Source organism: Balaenoptera acutorostrata, chromosome 1 (genome assembly GCF_949987535.1).
Source record: "Balaenoptera acutorostrata chromosome 1, mBalAcu1.1, whole genome shotgun sequence".
Taxonomy (NCBI): Eukaryota; Metazoa; Chordata; class Mammalia; order Artiodactyla; family Balaenopteridae; genus Balaenoptera; species Balaenoptera acutorostrata.
The window spans coordinates 176,868,252-176,881,641 of record NC_080064.1 but is presented as its reverse complement, the minus strand read 5'-3'; the positions used below and the strand labels follow the sequence as shown (position 1 = coordinate 176,881,641).

The window sequence follows — 13,390 nt, the reverse complement described above, 5'->3', positions numbered from 1 at the left end:
TTCTTTTTTTAAAATTAATTAATTAATTTGTTTATTTTGGCTGCGCTGGGTCTTCGCTGCAGCTCGCGGGCTCTTAGTTGCAGCACGCGGGCTCTAGGGTCTGCGGGCTCAGTGGTTGCGGTCTGCGGGCTTAGTTGCAGTATGTGGGATCTTAGTTCCCCAACCAGGGATCGAACCCGGGGGGCCCCCTACATTGGGAGCACAGAGTCTTAACCACTGGACCACCAGGGAAGCCCCTTAAGTACAATCCTTTATCCCTTCTAGCCTGGATCACGGCGATAGTCTTCCAAATTTCTCAAATCTCTCGAATCTCCAGTCTGATTGTTACTTTAAGTATTTCAATGCCCCTCATCTTGCCTTAAAGTTGACATCCCAACTCCTTGCCATGGCATCGTGGGTCTCACCACCTGGCTTCTACCACAGCCCCATTACCACAACAACCCCATCTGCCCATGCTTCCTCCATACAGAACTATGGGAAACTCCCCCAAACCTACCATGCCTTTTTACAACCCCCCATGCTCCCTCTAGCTGAAATGACACTCACCCTGTTCTCTCCCTGCTTTGCCATGACCCATCTTTCTAGATTACATTCAAATATCAATTTTCCAGAAAGGCTTCCAAGGTAAAGGCCATCCTGTGCTTTACACCGAAGTGTAATCATCGGTTTGCTTCTTGGTTCTGAATTTCCTCCACTCCTCCCATTAGAGTTAAAATTCCTTGCATGCAGGGACTACATTTTTCATCCCTATGTCTCCACTCACCCTTCCCCCACCCCATTATCTCAAACCCCTTTCCTGTGGCCCAGTACCCAGCACATATCAGATATTCAATACATGTTTGATGAATGAATAGCTAAACATACAAGTTATATTCAGGCTTTGTATCTTGCATCCTTGGATTAGCAAAAGACAGAGTATAATTAAGCCCAGGTTGGGTAAAATTATAGGAATTTCAGTACACATGTATGCTGAGGGCTCTTATTTTATGCATAATTCTCTGAAAACGTTTGCAAGTATGACTTAAACCAAGACAATGTAAGAAGGGGTTAGGGAAGGGCTAGGGGGATCTAGACAAAATAGTAATATAAATGCAGCCAATAAGAGCCCTAGACCAAGAGTCTGTAGTGGATTCCATCCTCCGCCCTGTCCCATCCTCATGGTGACCTGGAGAAGTCACTTTTCTCCCAGGTCTTCCTTTGCTCACCAGACACAGAGGACACGGGGGGCACAGAGCACAGCTCCACTATGCGCTCAACCAAGCTATATGTGTCCGGAGGTGAGCGGCTCCCGGGCAAGCTGAATGCAGCCATCAGCCCTGGAGCTGGGACAAGCCGTGCCAGGGGAAGGTGAGGGGCGCTCCTTTGCGGTTACTGCGCACTCACGCGCGCACACTGCACAGCACTGCCCTGCACGTCAGGGCCCTGACTGAGCCCTTTACTTGCATCATCCTCTGTTTCAGCAACAACAACGTTGTGCAGTAGCAACTCTCATCCACCACGTTTTACAGATGTGGAAACTGAGTTTCATCACACAGTTCATAAATAGCAGAACCAGGACTTGGCAGCAGGTTTGTCTTACCTAAAAGCCCATGCTCTTCTCCGGGATACCATATTGACACTGTTTAAAGGGACAAATGATCGCTTGGAAACATGCAGAATGAACGCTGGAGTTGAACTTGGCAGAGGATGCTTTCTTGTCCCAGACAGACCCCACCCACAGGGACTGCCAGGTTCCCGTCGCTAGTGGGAGGTGAGACTCTTTACACAGCAGGTAACAAGGGCCAGGAGGTCCAGAGCGAGCCCAGCTCCTCCCTGCAGCCACGGCGGGGATGTGGTTTCTCAGATCAGCTGAGATTCTATCTAGCTGAAATTAGAGCTGCAAGCAGCAACCGTCAGTGGAAAGGCATTTTTAAAGGTATCAAAGCCAAGGTGTTCTGACTCCAGCAGCTGGTGGTCTCTGCTGCCCCCTAGATCCCTGTCTCATCCCAACCCGCCCTGTGGATTCATTTAAAACCAAGTGCCTGGTGTAACAGTGTCTGCGTAGTAACACTCTTTTCCTGTTTCGCTCCTCAGAGGGTGGTAGCTAGCTGTTTTTTCCAAAAACACTTATAAAGACTATTTTAAACATATTTATAAGCAACTATGGCATTCTGAGAATTGAGAAAGGGAAAGAATCATGCATTCATCCTGCCTTTCCAGTATGGACTGTATTTCAGGGTAAGTAGTTGATAAGGCAATGCCTTTCCGTATAGAAGAATTGCAACTAGTAATAGAACAAATAACAGAATTAGAAGAGTCACCATTTTGCAACCTTTGAAGAAATAATGGGCTTAAGCAGCCACCAATGCATGATAAAACTATTAGATGAAAAGTTAATTAGAAACTTTATAATGGATGGATCAGGCTGACAATACCTAAACGCATTTATCCATCTGCACATCACTAAAAATGTGAGATTATTGATTTCTTACATGATATCCTGGGATATACAACACAAGTCCACCCGTGAAGAATTCTATCCTCTCCCTAAAACTGAACTTAAATCTGATAAAACCTCTAGATCTAATTGCCATTTTAGAGAAAATCAAAGATTAGGGGGGGCTTCCCTGGTGGCACAGTGGTTGAGAGTCTGCCTGCCAATGCAGGGGACACGGGTTCGAGCCCTGGTCTGGGAAGATCCCACATGCCACGGAGCGACTGGGCCCGTGAGCCACAACTGCTGAGCCTGTGCGTCTGGAGCCTGTGCTCCGCAACAAGAGAGGCCGCGACGGTGAGAGGCCCGTGCACCGCGATGAAGAGTGGCCCCCGCTCACCACAACTAGAGAAAGCCCTCGCACAGAAACTAAGACCCAACACAGCCAGCAATCAATCAATCAATTAAAAAAAAAATTAGGCACTTTCTCAATGTCCGTACTATTGACATTTTGGACCACATAATCCTTTGTTGGGTAGAGCTATTCTGTGCATTATAGGATATTTAGTAACATCCCTGGCCTCAACTTACTAGATATCAGTAGCATCCCTGCAGTCATGACAACCAAAAATGTCCAGACATTGCCAAATATTCCCTAGGTGGCAAAATCACCCCCAGGTAAGCACCACTGAGTTAGAGATACATGTTAAATGACACCGTGAGGATACAATCAGCCTGCTTCCAAATGTGAGAAAGTCTACAGGACAAATGATCCACTTTCTTCAAAAAATAAATGCCATGGGGGAAAAAAAAGGAGTGAAGGCATGTTATAGATCTAAATGTAGTTAAATTCACCAATCAAATGCAATGTTTGAGCCTTCTTTAGACCCCAATTTGAACAATATGTAAAAAAACATTTTGGAGACAACTGAGGAAAACTGAACATAAGATTGGTACTATATGATAGTAAGAAATTATCATTAATTTTGTTGGGTATGATAAGATACTGTAGATATATTTTTATTGTACATATATACTTTAAAATATATATATTTAACTCCTTAACAGATAAACACTCACACAAAAGTATTTTCAATTAAAATTATATTTTTCTGTTTTTTGACTTAAAATATTCAACAAAGAAAGAAAGAACCAGCAGAGATGAGTAAATAAAACAAGAAATTAGGAAAGTTGATCGGGCTTCCCTGGTGGCACAGTGGTTGAGAATCTGCCTGCCAATGCAGGGGACACGGGTTCGAGCCCTGGTCCGGGAGGATTCCACGTGCCGCGGAGCAACTAGGCCCGTGAGCCACAACTGCTGAGCCTGCGCGTCTGGAGCCTGTGCTCCACAACAAGAGAGGCCGCGATAGTGAGAGGCCCGTGCACCGCGATGAAGAGTGGCCCCCACTTGCCGCAACTAGAGAAAGCCCTCGCACAGAAACGAAGACCCAACACAGCCATAAATAAATAAATAAATTTATAAAAAGAAAAAAGGTGATCATTGTTGAAGCTGATGATGAGTACAAGAGAGCTCATTCTGCTTCTCTCTTTTTTTTTTTAAACATCTTTATTGAAGTATAATTGCTTTACAATGGTGTCTTAGTTTCTGCTGTATAACAAAGTGAATCAGCTACACATATACACACGTTCCCATATCTCCTCCCTCCCACATGCTTCTCTTTTTACTTTTGTGTAGGTTTTACATGTTCCATAACAAAATGGTAAAAATAGAATAAAATAAAAGCAAAAGGTCTTTTGCTTCTAGTAATAGTAGGTCAGGTTATTCAAAACGATCCTCCCACTAAGGACAAAAAAAAAAAAAAAACCGGATGAAGGTGTTTAAATTTAAGAGCATTAAAAGCTAATGAGGGGGGACTTCCCTGGTGGCGCAATGATTAAGAATCCGCCTGCCAATGCAGGGGACACGGGTTTGAGCCCTGGTCCAGGAAGATCCCACATGCCGCAGAGCAACTAAGCCCATGCGCCACAACTACTGAAGCCCACGCACCTAGAGCCTGTGCTCCACAACAAGAGAAGCCACTGCAATGAGAAGCCTGCGCACCGCAATGAAGAGTAGCCCCCGCTCGCCACAACTAGAGAAATGCCACGTGCAGCAACGAGGACACAATGCAGCCAAAAATAAATAAATAAATTTTTTTAAAAAGAAATACTGCTCTAAACAATGCATAGCTTTCCACTGAAACATGAATTCTTCCATATTAGCACAGAGATGGAGAGGAAGGGACGACCGCACTCCTTGGCACACACCCATTCCTGTGTATGAGCCAAGAGTCTCACGCTACCTCTTCAAGGAGCAGAATGGTCACAGTGGCCCCGAACACAGGCAGTGTTCTAAAGGCTTTAGCAATATGGACTCCGTCCTCCCAGTTAAAAGTGAGTTTCAGATAAATAGCAAATAGAGAAGAAGAAATTTTCCTCCACCCTTCTATGTTCTTCCGGCTGGTCTAAAAATTAAATTGACATGAGGCAGGTTAACAAAAGAAAATCAAATAAAAGTTTAATACCATGTATACATGGGAGAGATCCAGAAAAACTGAGTAACTTGCCAAATTGGCTGAAGCCCTCTCCTTAAACACCATCTTCAGCTAAAGACAAATGAGGATGTTGGTGGTAGGGGTTTGGGACTTCAAAGGGGAAGAAGACAATTGACTTGGAGATGGAAAAGCAAGTATTTGGTAAATAGATGTTTGCTGGGCCAAGTGGAGGCAATGGGACACAGAGAGGAATCTGGTCTCTAGGCCCTGCAGTATTCCCCACCACACTGAGCCCATATTCTTTGCACATATCTCTGGTGATGGCTCTCTTCTGGAAACAGGCCCTTTATCTAAATTCTTTAGGCAGTTACCGGTAAGGTCAAAGCTTCTTCCTGAGTCTTTTGGGCCTTGACTGTTTTCAGCTCAAAATAATCCGCATGCCAGAGAGATATGTTGGGGTGGCAAATTTTGCTCCCCTACGTAGGAAACAATTTTTTAGTTTAAGTATGCCCCCGTGCAATATTTGGGATATACTTATACTAAAAATCATTAGTGTTTACCTGAAAATCAAATTTAACTGGGTGTGTTACCAAACACAAGTTCATGTGCCCGACACACAGTGAGCCCAAACAAACCGAAACATCAGAGTTTGGAGCAGAGAAAGGTTTATTGCAGGGCTATGCAAGAAGGCTGTCTCGTGCTTAAAATACCCCGAACTTCTCCAAGTTCAGCAAAGCACTTTTAAAGGCAAGATGAGGGAGGGGCGTGGTTAGTTGTTGCAAACTTCTTGGTGTTGGAATCCTTCCTTCTTGTAGCTGTTCATGTTGGTCAGGTCAAGATGTTCCTGTAAACCTCCAATGAAACAAAAGTTATTCTCTGTTCTGCAACTTTGTATCTCTATATGAATGTACTCTTAAAGGTCAGAGCCCTGAGAATAGGCTATCCTGTATATTTCAGGCTGTAGATAACATTCTTTTACAAAAGGTTCAGAGCCAGCATGACTAAACACAGGCAACAAAACAGATCTAATATGGAGTCAGATTTGTTCTTCCCTATTACAGGTGGATGTATTTTTATTTGCCAAATCTGGCCACCCTATCTGTGATCATATAGCTAACCAGTAGCAGTGTGTAGCATCACGATTGTAACACGCCTCTGGTGACTTAGAATCCCTGTTCTGCCTCTAATTAGTTGGGCGACATTGGATGATGTCATTGAACCTCTCTGATGCTCAGTTTTCCCATCTGTCAAATGGGGACTATAGCGGAGGGACACCTTCCCACAGAGTTAATTTAGTCCCCTGGAGCTCTCTCCCCGACCTTCTGACTCACAGGGTGTGTTCTGGAGAGTCAGGACAGCCCCAGCCTCGGGTTTCACCCAGCCTTCCTCCCCAACAAGTGGGAAGTCGTCTATCGGGGTTGAGTTTGAGTCCCCACTTTTCCACCAGGACGCCCAGGTGCGCGGCGCGGGCCGGCTCGGCCATCCCAGGCGCCGGCCGCAGGTGGCAGCACCGGCCCTGTGGGCCGCCGCCGCCGTCCTCCCGCCGGCGCTGTGCAGGCCGGCGGCCGGCAGGGTCCAGGGCCCGGCGCCGAGCTGGCCGGGAGCGGCCAGGCCACGCCCCGAGGCGCGGAGGGCGCTGCCCTGCCGGGTGAATCATCGCCCGCGGCGGCCGCTCGCAGTCCCGCTGCCGCGCGCCGAACCCTGACCGCGCCCCTGCGGAGCGCCGCGCCGAGCAGCCGCTGAGACCCACGCTCGCTCGCTGGGCGGCAGCGCGGGCACCGGGCCGACCATGGCGGGCATCGCATTCAAGCTGGCGAAGGACCGGGAGGCGGCCGAGGGGCTGGGCTCGCACGAGAGGGCCTTCAGGTACCTCAGCCAGGACTACGCGGCGCTGCGGGACGAGTGGCTGGAGGCCGGGGCGCTCTTCCAGGACCCGTCCTTCCCGGCCCTCCCGTCTTCCCTGGGCTTCAAGGAGTTGGGACCCTACTCCAGCAAGACCCGGGGCATCGAGTGGAAGCGGCCCACGGTAGGCAGCGCGCCCGCGGCGGGATGCGGGGCGGGCGGGGCGCGGAAACCGGAGGCGCGGCGACCGGGCCTCGCGGCAGCCGAGAACCAGGCCCAGCGCGCGGGGAGCCCGGGGAGCGCGCAGAGCCGAGCCCCGCAGCCGGGAGCCCCGTCCCCGCGCTGCCCAGCCGGGGACTCTGCAGGCGCGGGGTCGGGGGAAGCTCCGCGGTCGCCCGTGTCCCCTCTGCCACCCACGGCGCCCGCAGGACGGGCCGAAGTGCACGCTGCCCGTAAATCCCACTAGCAGGCCCGCCAGCAAAAACTCACAAAAACTCGGTTGATATAGGGGGACCTGGACAAAACTTCTTGGACTCCGGTGGGGAGAGAGTCTGCGGAGAAGGGAGGCGGGGTGCCGAGGTGGGGTGTGGGGTGAGTGGGACACTATCTAACCGGGAAAAGTCAGTCTCTAACTCGGTTAGGCTGCTTCAGGAAGGGAGAAAGTCCACGCCTGGCCTGGTCCTTTGTGACTAAGGATTGTCTCGTGCAGCGATGGTTAGATTTATCCAGTCGGGGTTTCCTGTTTGTTTTTCCAAAGGGGGCCGACCTCCCCGTAACATTTACCCTGGTGATTATCAAAAGCACAGGGGAGATGCATTCAGGAGCCAGTTCCTCCTCCTCACCCACCCTCCCAGAATCCTCACCCCGGCGTCTCAGGGGCCCCTCGGTATTCCCTTATCCTGCCCCCCTGGGTCTCTCCCCTCCTTGCCCTGGCAGGCCTTGGAACAGTTTCCTTCCTGATCCATTTGTCCATCCTGTTTCCCCTGGAACCCCTCCTGGCCCCATGTCCTGTGGGACACCTCACCGATCTTCCCCCGCCAAACCTCAAGGAGGCTTCCTGGGAAATATAGCCTCTAGATTCCTGCTAGGGAAATAAACATTCCTGCCCTGCTCCCACTCCTCTGAGCCCCTCACCCCCACCCGCTAGTCACCTTCTGTTACCCCAAACCCAGCCCGTAAGCAGCAAGTTCAGTAGGAAGTGTCCTTGGCCTGGAGCACTTGAGTTCACTTCTTGCTAACCTGCATGAGCCGTTTAACCTCCCTGCCTCCACTTCTTCATCTAAAAGAAGAGGTGATGCCTAAATAGTTTCCTCTCCCCACTGGCTCACCAGGCCCAGCACCTTTTAGTTTCTCAAGGGCACCCAGCTCTTTCCTGCCTCACCTGCCAGGGATGCTCTTTCCTGGTTTTCTGGAGTCTGGCTCACTTACTCTTTGGGACTTAGTTAGATGTCACCTCCCCAAAGAGATCTTTCCTGACCATTCTTAGCAGCCCCCTTCTCATCTTGGTATTCTTTATCACTGAACCCTGCTAATTTCCTTCATAGCATTTTCACAACTTATAAATATAATTACAGATATTTGTTTGTCCTTCCTAGTGAACTGCAGGGACCATGTGTGTATTGTGCACCAGTCTATGCCCAGTGCATTCAGAGTATGCATTCATTCGTTCATTCATTCATTTAACAATACTTATTGAGTGCCTGTAATATGTCAGGCAGTGTCTTAAATGCTTGAGATACATCTGTGAATAAAGACTGTGACCATTTGTGGAATGAGTGAATGAATGAATGCAGGACTGTAATGAGCCTCAAAGAGAATTACAGCTGTGAAAGTGGTAAACGAGAAGGTATTCGCCTTACATTTGTATAGCACTTTACAGTTTAGAAAGTGAATTTACATACTTCTTTGCTTATTCTTTCATTCACTCAATAAGCGTATATTGAACACCTGCTGTATGCCAGGCACAGTGCATATGGTTTCTGCCTCTGAAGGCTTTAGGGGCTAGTGAGGGGACACGGACAGGTCACCCAACAGTTGGAAATGCCTGTAGGACTTCCAGATGGGAAAATAGAGATCCGAGGCCATTTTAGGGCCCCAGATTAGGGCGGGACAGGGTGTGCACTGCACAACCAAGGGGGAGGGTAGCTGTTATTGTCCCATTCAGCAGTTGAAGAAATTGAGGCTGGGGAAGGTGAACTATTCGCTCATACAGGTGTCTGGGGTGGAGCCAGGACTGTGTCCAGCCTGTGGGTGTCAATAGCCACAGCTCACAGCCGCCCTCTCTGCCTTCTCAAACACAGCTGTGGTTCGGGTCAGGCAAGGCAAACAGACACGTGTCCACTGGATCTACACAGAAGCAAGTCATTGGTAACTGTAACAGAGCAATTGCAATGGCATAGAATTGCAATGGGGTAGAAGCCGGATGGCTGTAGACCCCGAAGTAAGGAACCAGAAATGAAGAGCGTGCCCAGCTAATTCCAGAAGGGTGCCTGTGAAAGGAGAGGAGGAAAAGTGTCAGGGAGAGTGGGACCTGGGGCTTGACAGGCTGGTTTTCAGATGAGAGCAATTGGAATGTGTTACATGTCAAGTCCCAGAGAGAAAAGCAGGGGGGAGACGGTGAAACAGAGCCACAAGGAAGTGAGAGTAAGGTTGCAGGAGCGAGGCAGGGGAGCAGGCCAGCCCTGGAGCGGGGGCTGCTCCTCAGAGGGGGCTTCCCGGCACTGGCCACAGAGGGCTTGGGGCTGGGAAGGAGGCTGAAGAGCACGTGGCTGAAGTCACTGTGGGCTGGCGCAGAGGCACAGCGAGGAAAAAGCCGACACCATCCAAGGGTGACACCAGTCAGGTGGGAGCGAGGGCAGGTGTGTGAGTCCCCACCTTACCCTGAAACATCTAAGGCCTCTGAGTGGTTTCTGATTTGTTTACACTCAGCTGGCTGAACTCAGCCTCAAACCTGCATCTCCTGCCTCAAGTTCAGTGATTATGATCAACTCCTCCAGTAATAATTAATAGTAGGTGACTTTTATAGAGCGCTTATCAAGGCACGTGTACGTAGTCATCTCATTTACCCCTCAGAACAACCTGATGTGGTAGGTTCACTTGTCAGCACCATCCCCATTATACAGATGAGGAAACTGAGGCTTAAGGAGGTGAAGTAACTTGCCAGGGTCATAGAACCCATTTAAGAAGTGACAGAGCCAGAATTCAAACCCAGGTTGTCTGACTCCAAAGCCCAAGCCCTCAACCCCTTTCCTGGGACTGTTAAGTTCCGTATTTAATTCCGTGCCCTGTATGTTGTGTACAAGTTTCAATTTCCTGAAGCATCTCTAAGGGCCACTCTAAACTTTGCCTTCTTTGGAGAGGGTGCCAAAGGTGTGAGGAAGCTTCTCAAACATAATGGAAAAATCCTTCTGGGGTAAGTGCCTGGCACACTGAGGATTATCAGTATGACTTTTGGGCTCCCAGCACCAAACCCAGTCTCTTCCATCAGCAGGATAAGTGTTTGGCTGGCAGGCCTTGGGCAAAGCTGGCTTCATGTGCCTCAGCAGAAAAGCATTCTCACTGTCCCTGTCATTCCCCCAAACAGACCGACCTGAACAGGGAAGGGACAGTGCAGAGGCATGAAAGGAGCGTGTTCTGCGGCGGATTCCAAAAGAGCCTCTACAGCCTAAGCTGGGGTGGCCAGGGGCTAGATCCAGGCCTCGCCCAAGAAGAGCTTCTGCTTGGCAGGGAGGGGGGTGGGGGGATGCGTGCAGGGGGCTGGGCGCTATGGGGTGGAGCTGTTACGAACCAAGGGGTCCAGGCCAAGGGAAGCCCAGATTTATGCCCTGACTTCCTCTGTGGTTTTGGGGTGGGGCTCTTCAGAATCAGGAAGCACACTCAGAGAGGGCTGCAGAAGGGCCAGCACTGTTCAAGGCTGGCTTCCAGCAGGCGACTGGTGGGACAGCCCTTGAAGACTTGTTAGTAATCCATCAGGGGCAGGGCAGGAGGGAAAGACTATATGGTTTACACTGGTGAGTTCAAATCCCAGTGCCATCTACAGCTTACGAGCAGTGTATCTTGGGACATGTGGCTTTATCTCTTAGCCTGTTTCCCCACCTGTGAAATGGGGTCGGTGTCCATCTGTGTTCCCGAGAGGGCTGCCTGAGATAAAGTACCACACACAGTATTGACACACAGCAGGCTCATGGTATGTGGACCCCCAAGTATCATGGCCTATGGACGAATCCAGAAGGCTAGATACCGTCCCCTGCCCTCAAGAAGCGTGTGAGTGTTAGGAAGACAGACTGGTACCCAGCACCACCACAGAGCACACAACTAGCTGCTAAATTGCAGAGTGCACATAACTCTGGGATTCGGGATCAAAAGGATGGGTGAGGGCCGGACTGTGAAGGAGGGCTTCGTGGAGTTGGTGGCAGTGGGTCTTGAGATACAGTAAGATGTGGAAAAGGAGAGAAGAGGGTGGGAGAGGGAGGAATTCGATGCAGGAACAGAGAAGAGGGACCGGCATTGTGGGCAGGGCAGCTCCAGAGCGTGGACCGTCTCAAGGCCCCCAGAGGAGGCTGGACTTGGCGCTGCCCCGGCCCTAGGAAGTAGCGTGATGAAGTGGGCTCTAGGCAGTGTGGAGCGTTGGGGTCCAGTGGAGCAGTCGGGGTCCCACGGCAGTCTAACTGTAACTGCATAGCTTTCCCTAGAGGGGAGGGGAAGGGGCGGAGGGGGTCCGATGCACCTTCTGGGAACCGAGGTGTCCTGACTACAGAAGCACACGTCAGGTGGGTTGACAGCACTTTGTGGGTCTCGTTTCCAGGAGATCTGCGATGATCCCCAATTTATTACTGGAGGAGCCACTCGCACAGACATCTGCCAAGGAGCCCTGGGTAAGTGATGGCATCTCAAACAGGCTACGGGGGCTTGTCAGAAAGGCTGTGGATAGAAGGGGTGAGGGCTGACCTATGGCTCCGCTCCCTTGCCAAAGAGTTTGGCAATTTCCAGTTCTAGAAGCTTCCTGGAATGTCTTGTCCCCTGAGGACCCCGTGCTGCGGCAGACAAATGCACAGATGTGCAGTGAGGCCTCCTGTGTCCCCTGCACTGGGCTAGTTGTTGAAGTTACAAAGACACTCCCACTAGAAGACGGAGGAGCTCCTGGATCTCAGGCACCCTTGGTGTCTGTATGACCCGGGGCCAGTGTTGCTAGTGGCCCACGGAACAGTCAGGCTCTGGGCTGAGGGCCAGCTGGGAGGACTAGCCCAGGCCCGGTTGCAGCACTGAGACGTCAGCTCTCTGGGGTTCAGGGATGGGATGGTGACTCAGTGTGTGGAGGAGGAGGAAACCCTAACACTCACTGCTGGGAGGAAGTTAACGCACCAGGGCATTCTCAGTGTTTGCAGGCCGAGCTCACCATGGTATCACAACAGTGAACGTGGTGCTTATTGTCACAGAGGCAATTGAAATGTTCATTTAAGTAAGTTTAACTGGAGTAGCTGAATCGTGAGGGTCTGAAACTTTGCTCTGTGTCGCTGAGCTCTGATTTTCTGGACATAGTGCCTGCTGAGATTGAAACCTGCTCCAGCTTTGGCATGAAAGCCCCCAAGTTTTCTTTAATTTATTTTATTGAAGTAAAGTTGATTTACAATGTTGTGTTAATTTCTGCTGTACAGCAAAGTGATTCAGTTATACATATATCCTTTTTCATATTCTTTTCCATTATGGTTTATCATAAGATATTGAATATAGTTCCCTGTGCTATACAGTAGGACCCTGTTGTTTATTGCTATACAGAACCCGAGGTTTCTGCAAAGAAGTCTTAACGATGGGGCCTGGGACCACTATTTAAGATTCTCATAGAATCCACGCTCATTTTTTTTACTCATAATAGATATGGGCCTATGATCGCTGGAGCAGATTATTTGCTGCAAATAACCAAAAACTTGTTTCAAGCCGTCAGCTTCAACTTGCTTTCCAGACTAGTCTATCAGTAACAAAATTAATCATCTTGAATTGGACCTTCTTTCCTGGCCCACCCAGCAGAGGTTCTGTCCTGGGAGTGACTTGTTTGAGGTCATCCAACAGCTGAAGTGAGGGCCTGGAATGCAAATGCAGACAGTCTGTGTGTTTAACCCCTGAGCTAGGCTCCCCAGAAGGGGTATGGAAAGTTTTCAGTCTCTGAGGGATGTCAGGGCGTTTGTGTGAATCGTTAGGACAGGCACACTGGGAGCCCCTTGTGAAATGGGTCTCAGAGAGCATGTCCCAGGGCTGGGCGTGCAAACACCGCTCTCTGAGCTCAGCCTCTGTGTGCAAATTCCTGAGATGCCAGAACACATTCTTGCCCACAGAAAACATACCTCCCATTTCCCACCTTCTCTCCCCCACAAAAGAGAGATGCCCAGGGGGCCTAGGGCACCTAGGTGGGTGCTCCAGGAAAATCCATTGGTGAGAGAAAATGGAAGTTAACAGGGCTAGAAGTTGATGGAGACTTTGACCAACCATGGGGGCTTTAGGAAACCTGGAAACAAAAATGCCAACTGTCATACCTGGGCTAAATTCCACATCTAGACTAAACATCTACTTTAAAGTTTAATGACATCTTAAGGGCCAAATTGCAAGATTTAAGTCCTGGTTAAATACTGTCAGGCCATTTGGAGAG

At 49.8% G+C, this 13,390-nt stretch overlaps 1 protein-coding gene across 2 annotated transcripts in view; it reads left to right on the top strand.

Annotated features, from left to right (window-relative positions):
- The first annotated feature begins 6,551 nt into the window (after positions 1–6,551).
- Positions 6,552–13,390, top strand: part of LOC103001799 (calpain-2 catalytic subunit-like) — a 40,965-nt gene continuing 34,126 nt past the window's right edge. For both annotated transcript variants that reach the window (XM_057541180.1, XM_057541176.1), the window contains exons 1-2: positions 6,552–6,934; positions 11,555–11,624. In XM_057541180.1, the coding sequence (XP_057397163.1) occupies positions 6,698–6,934; positions 11,555–11,624 (307 nt within the window). In that variant the 5' untranslated portion in view covers positions 6,552–6,697. The remainder of the gene's footprint in view (positions 6,935–11,554; positions 11,625–13,390) is intronic.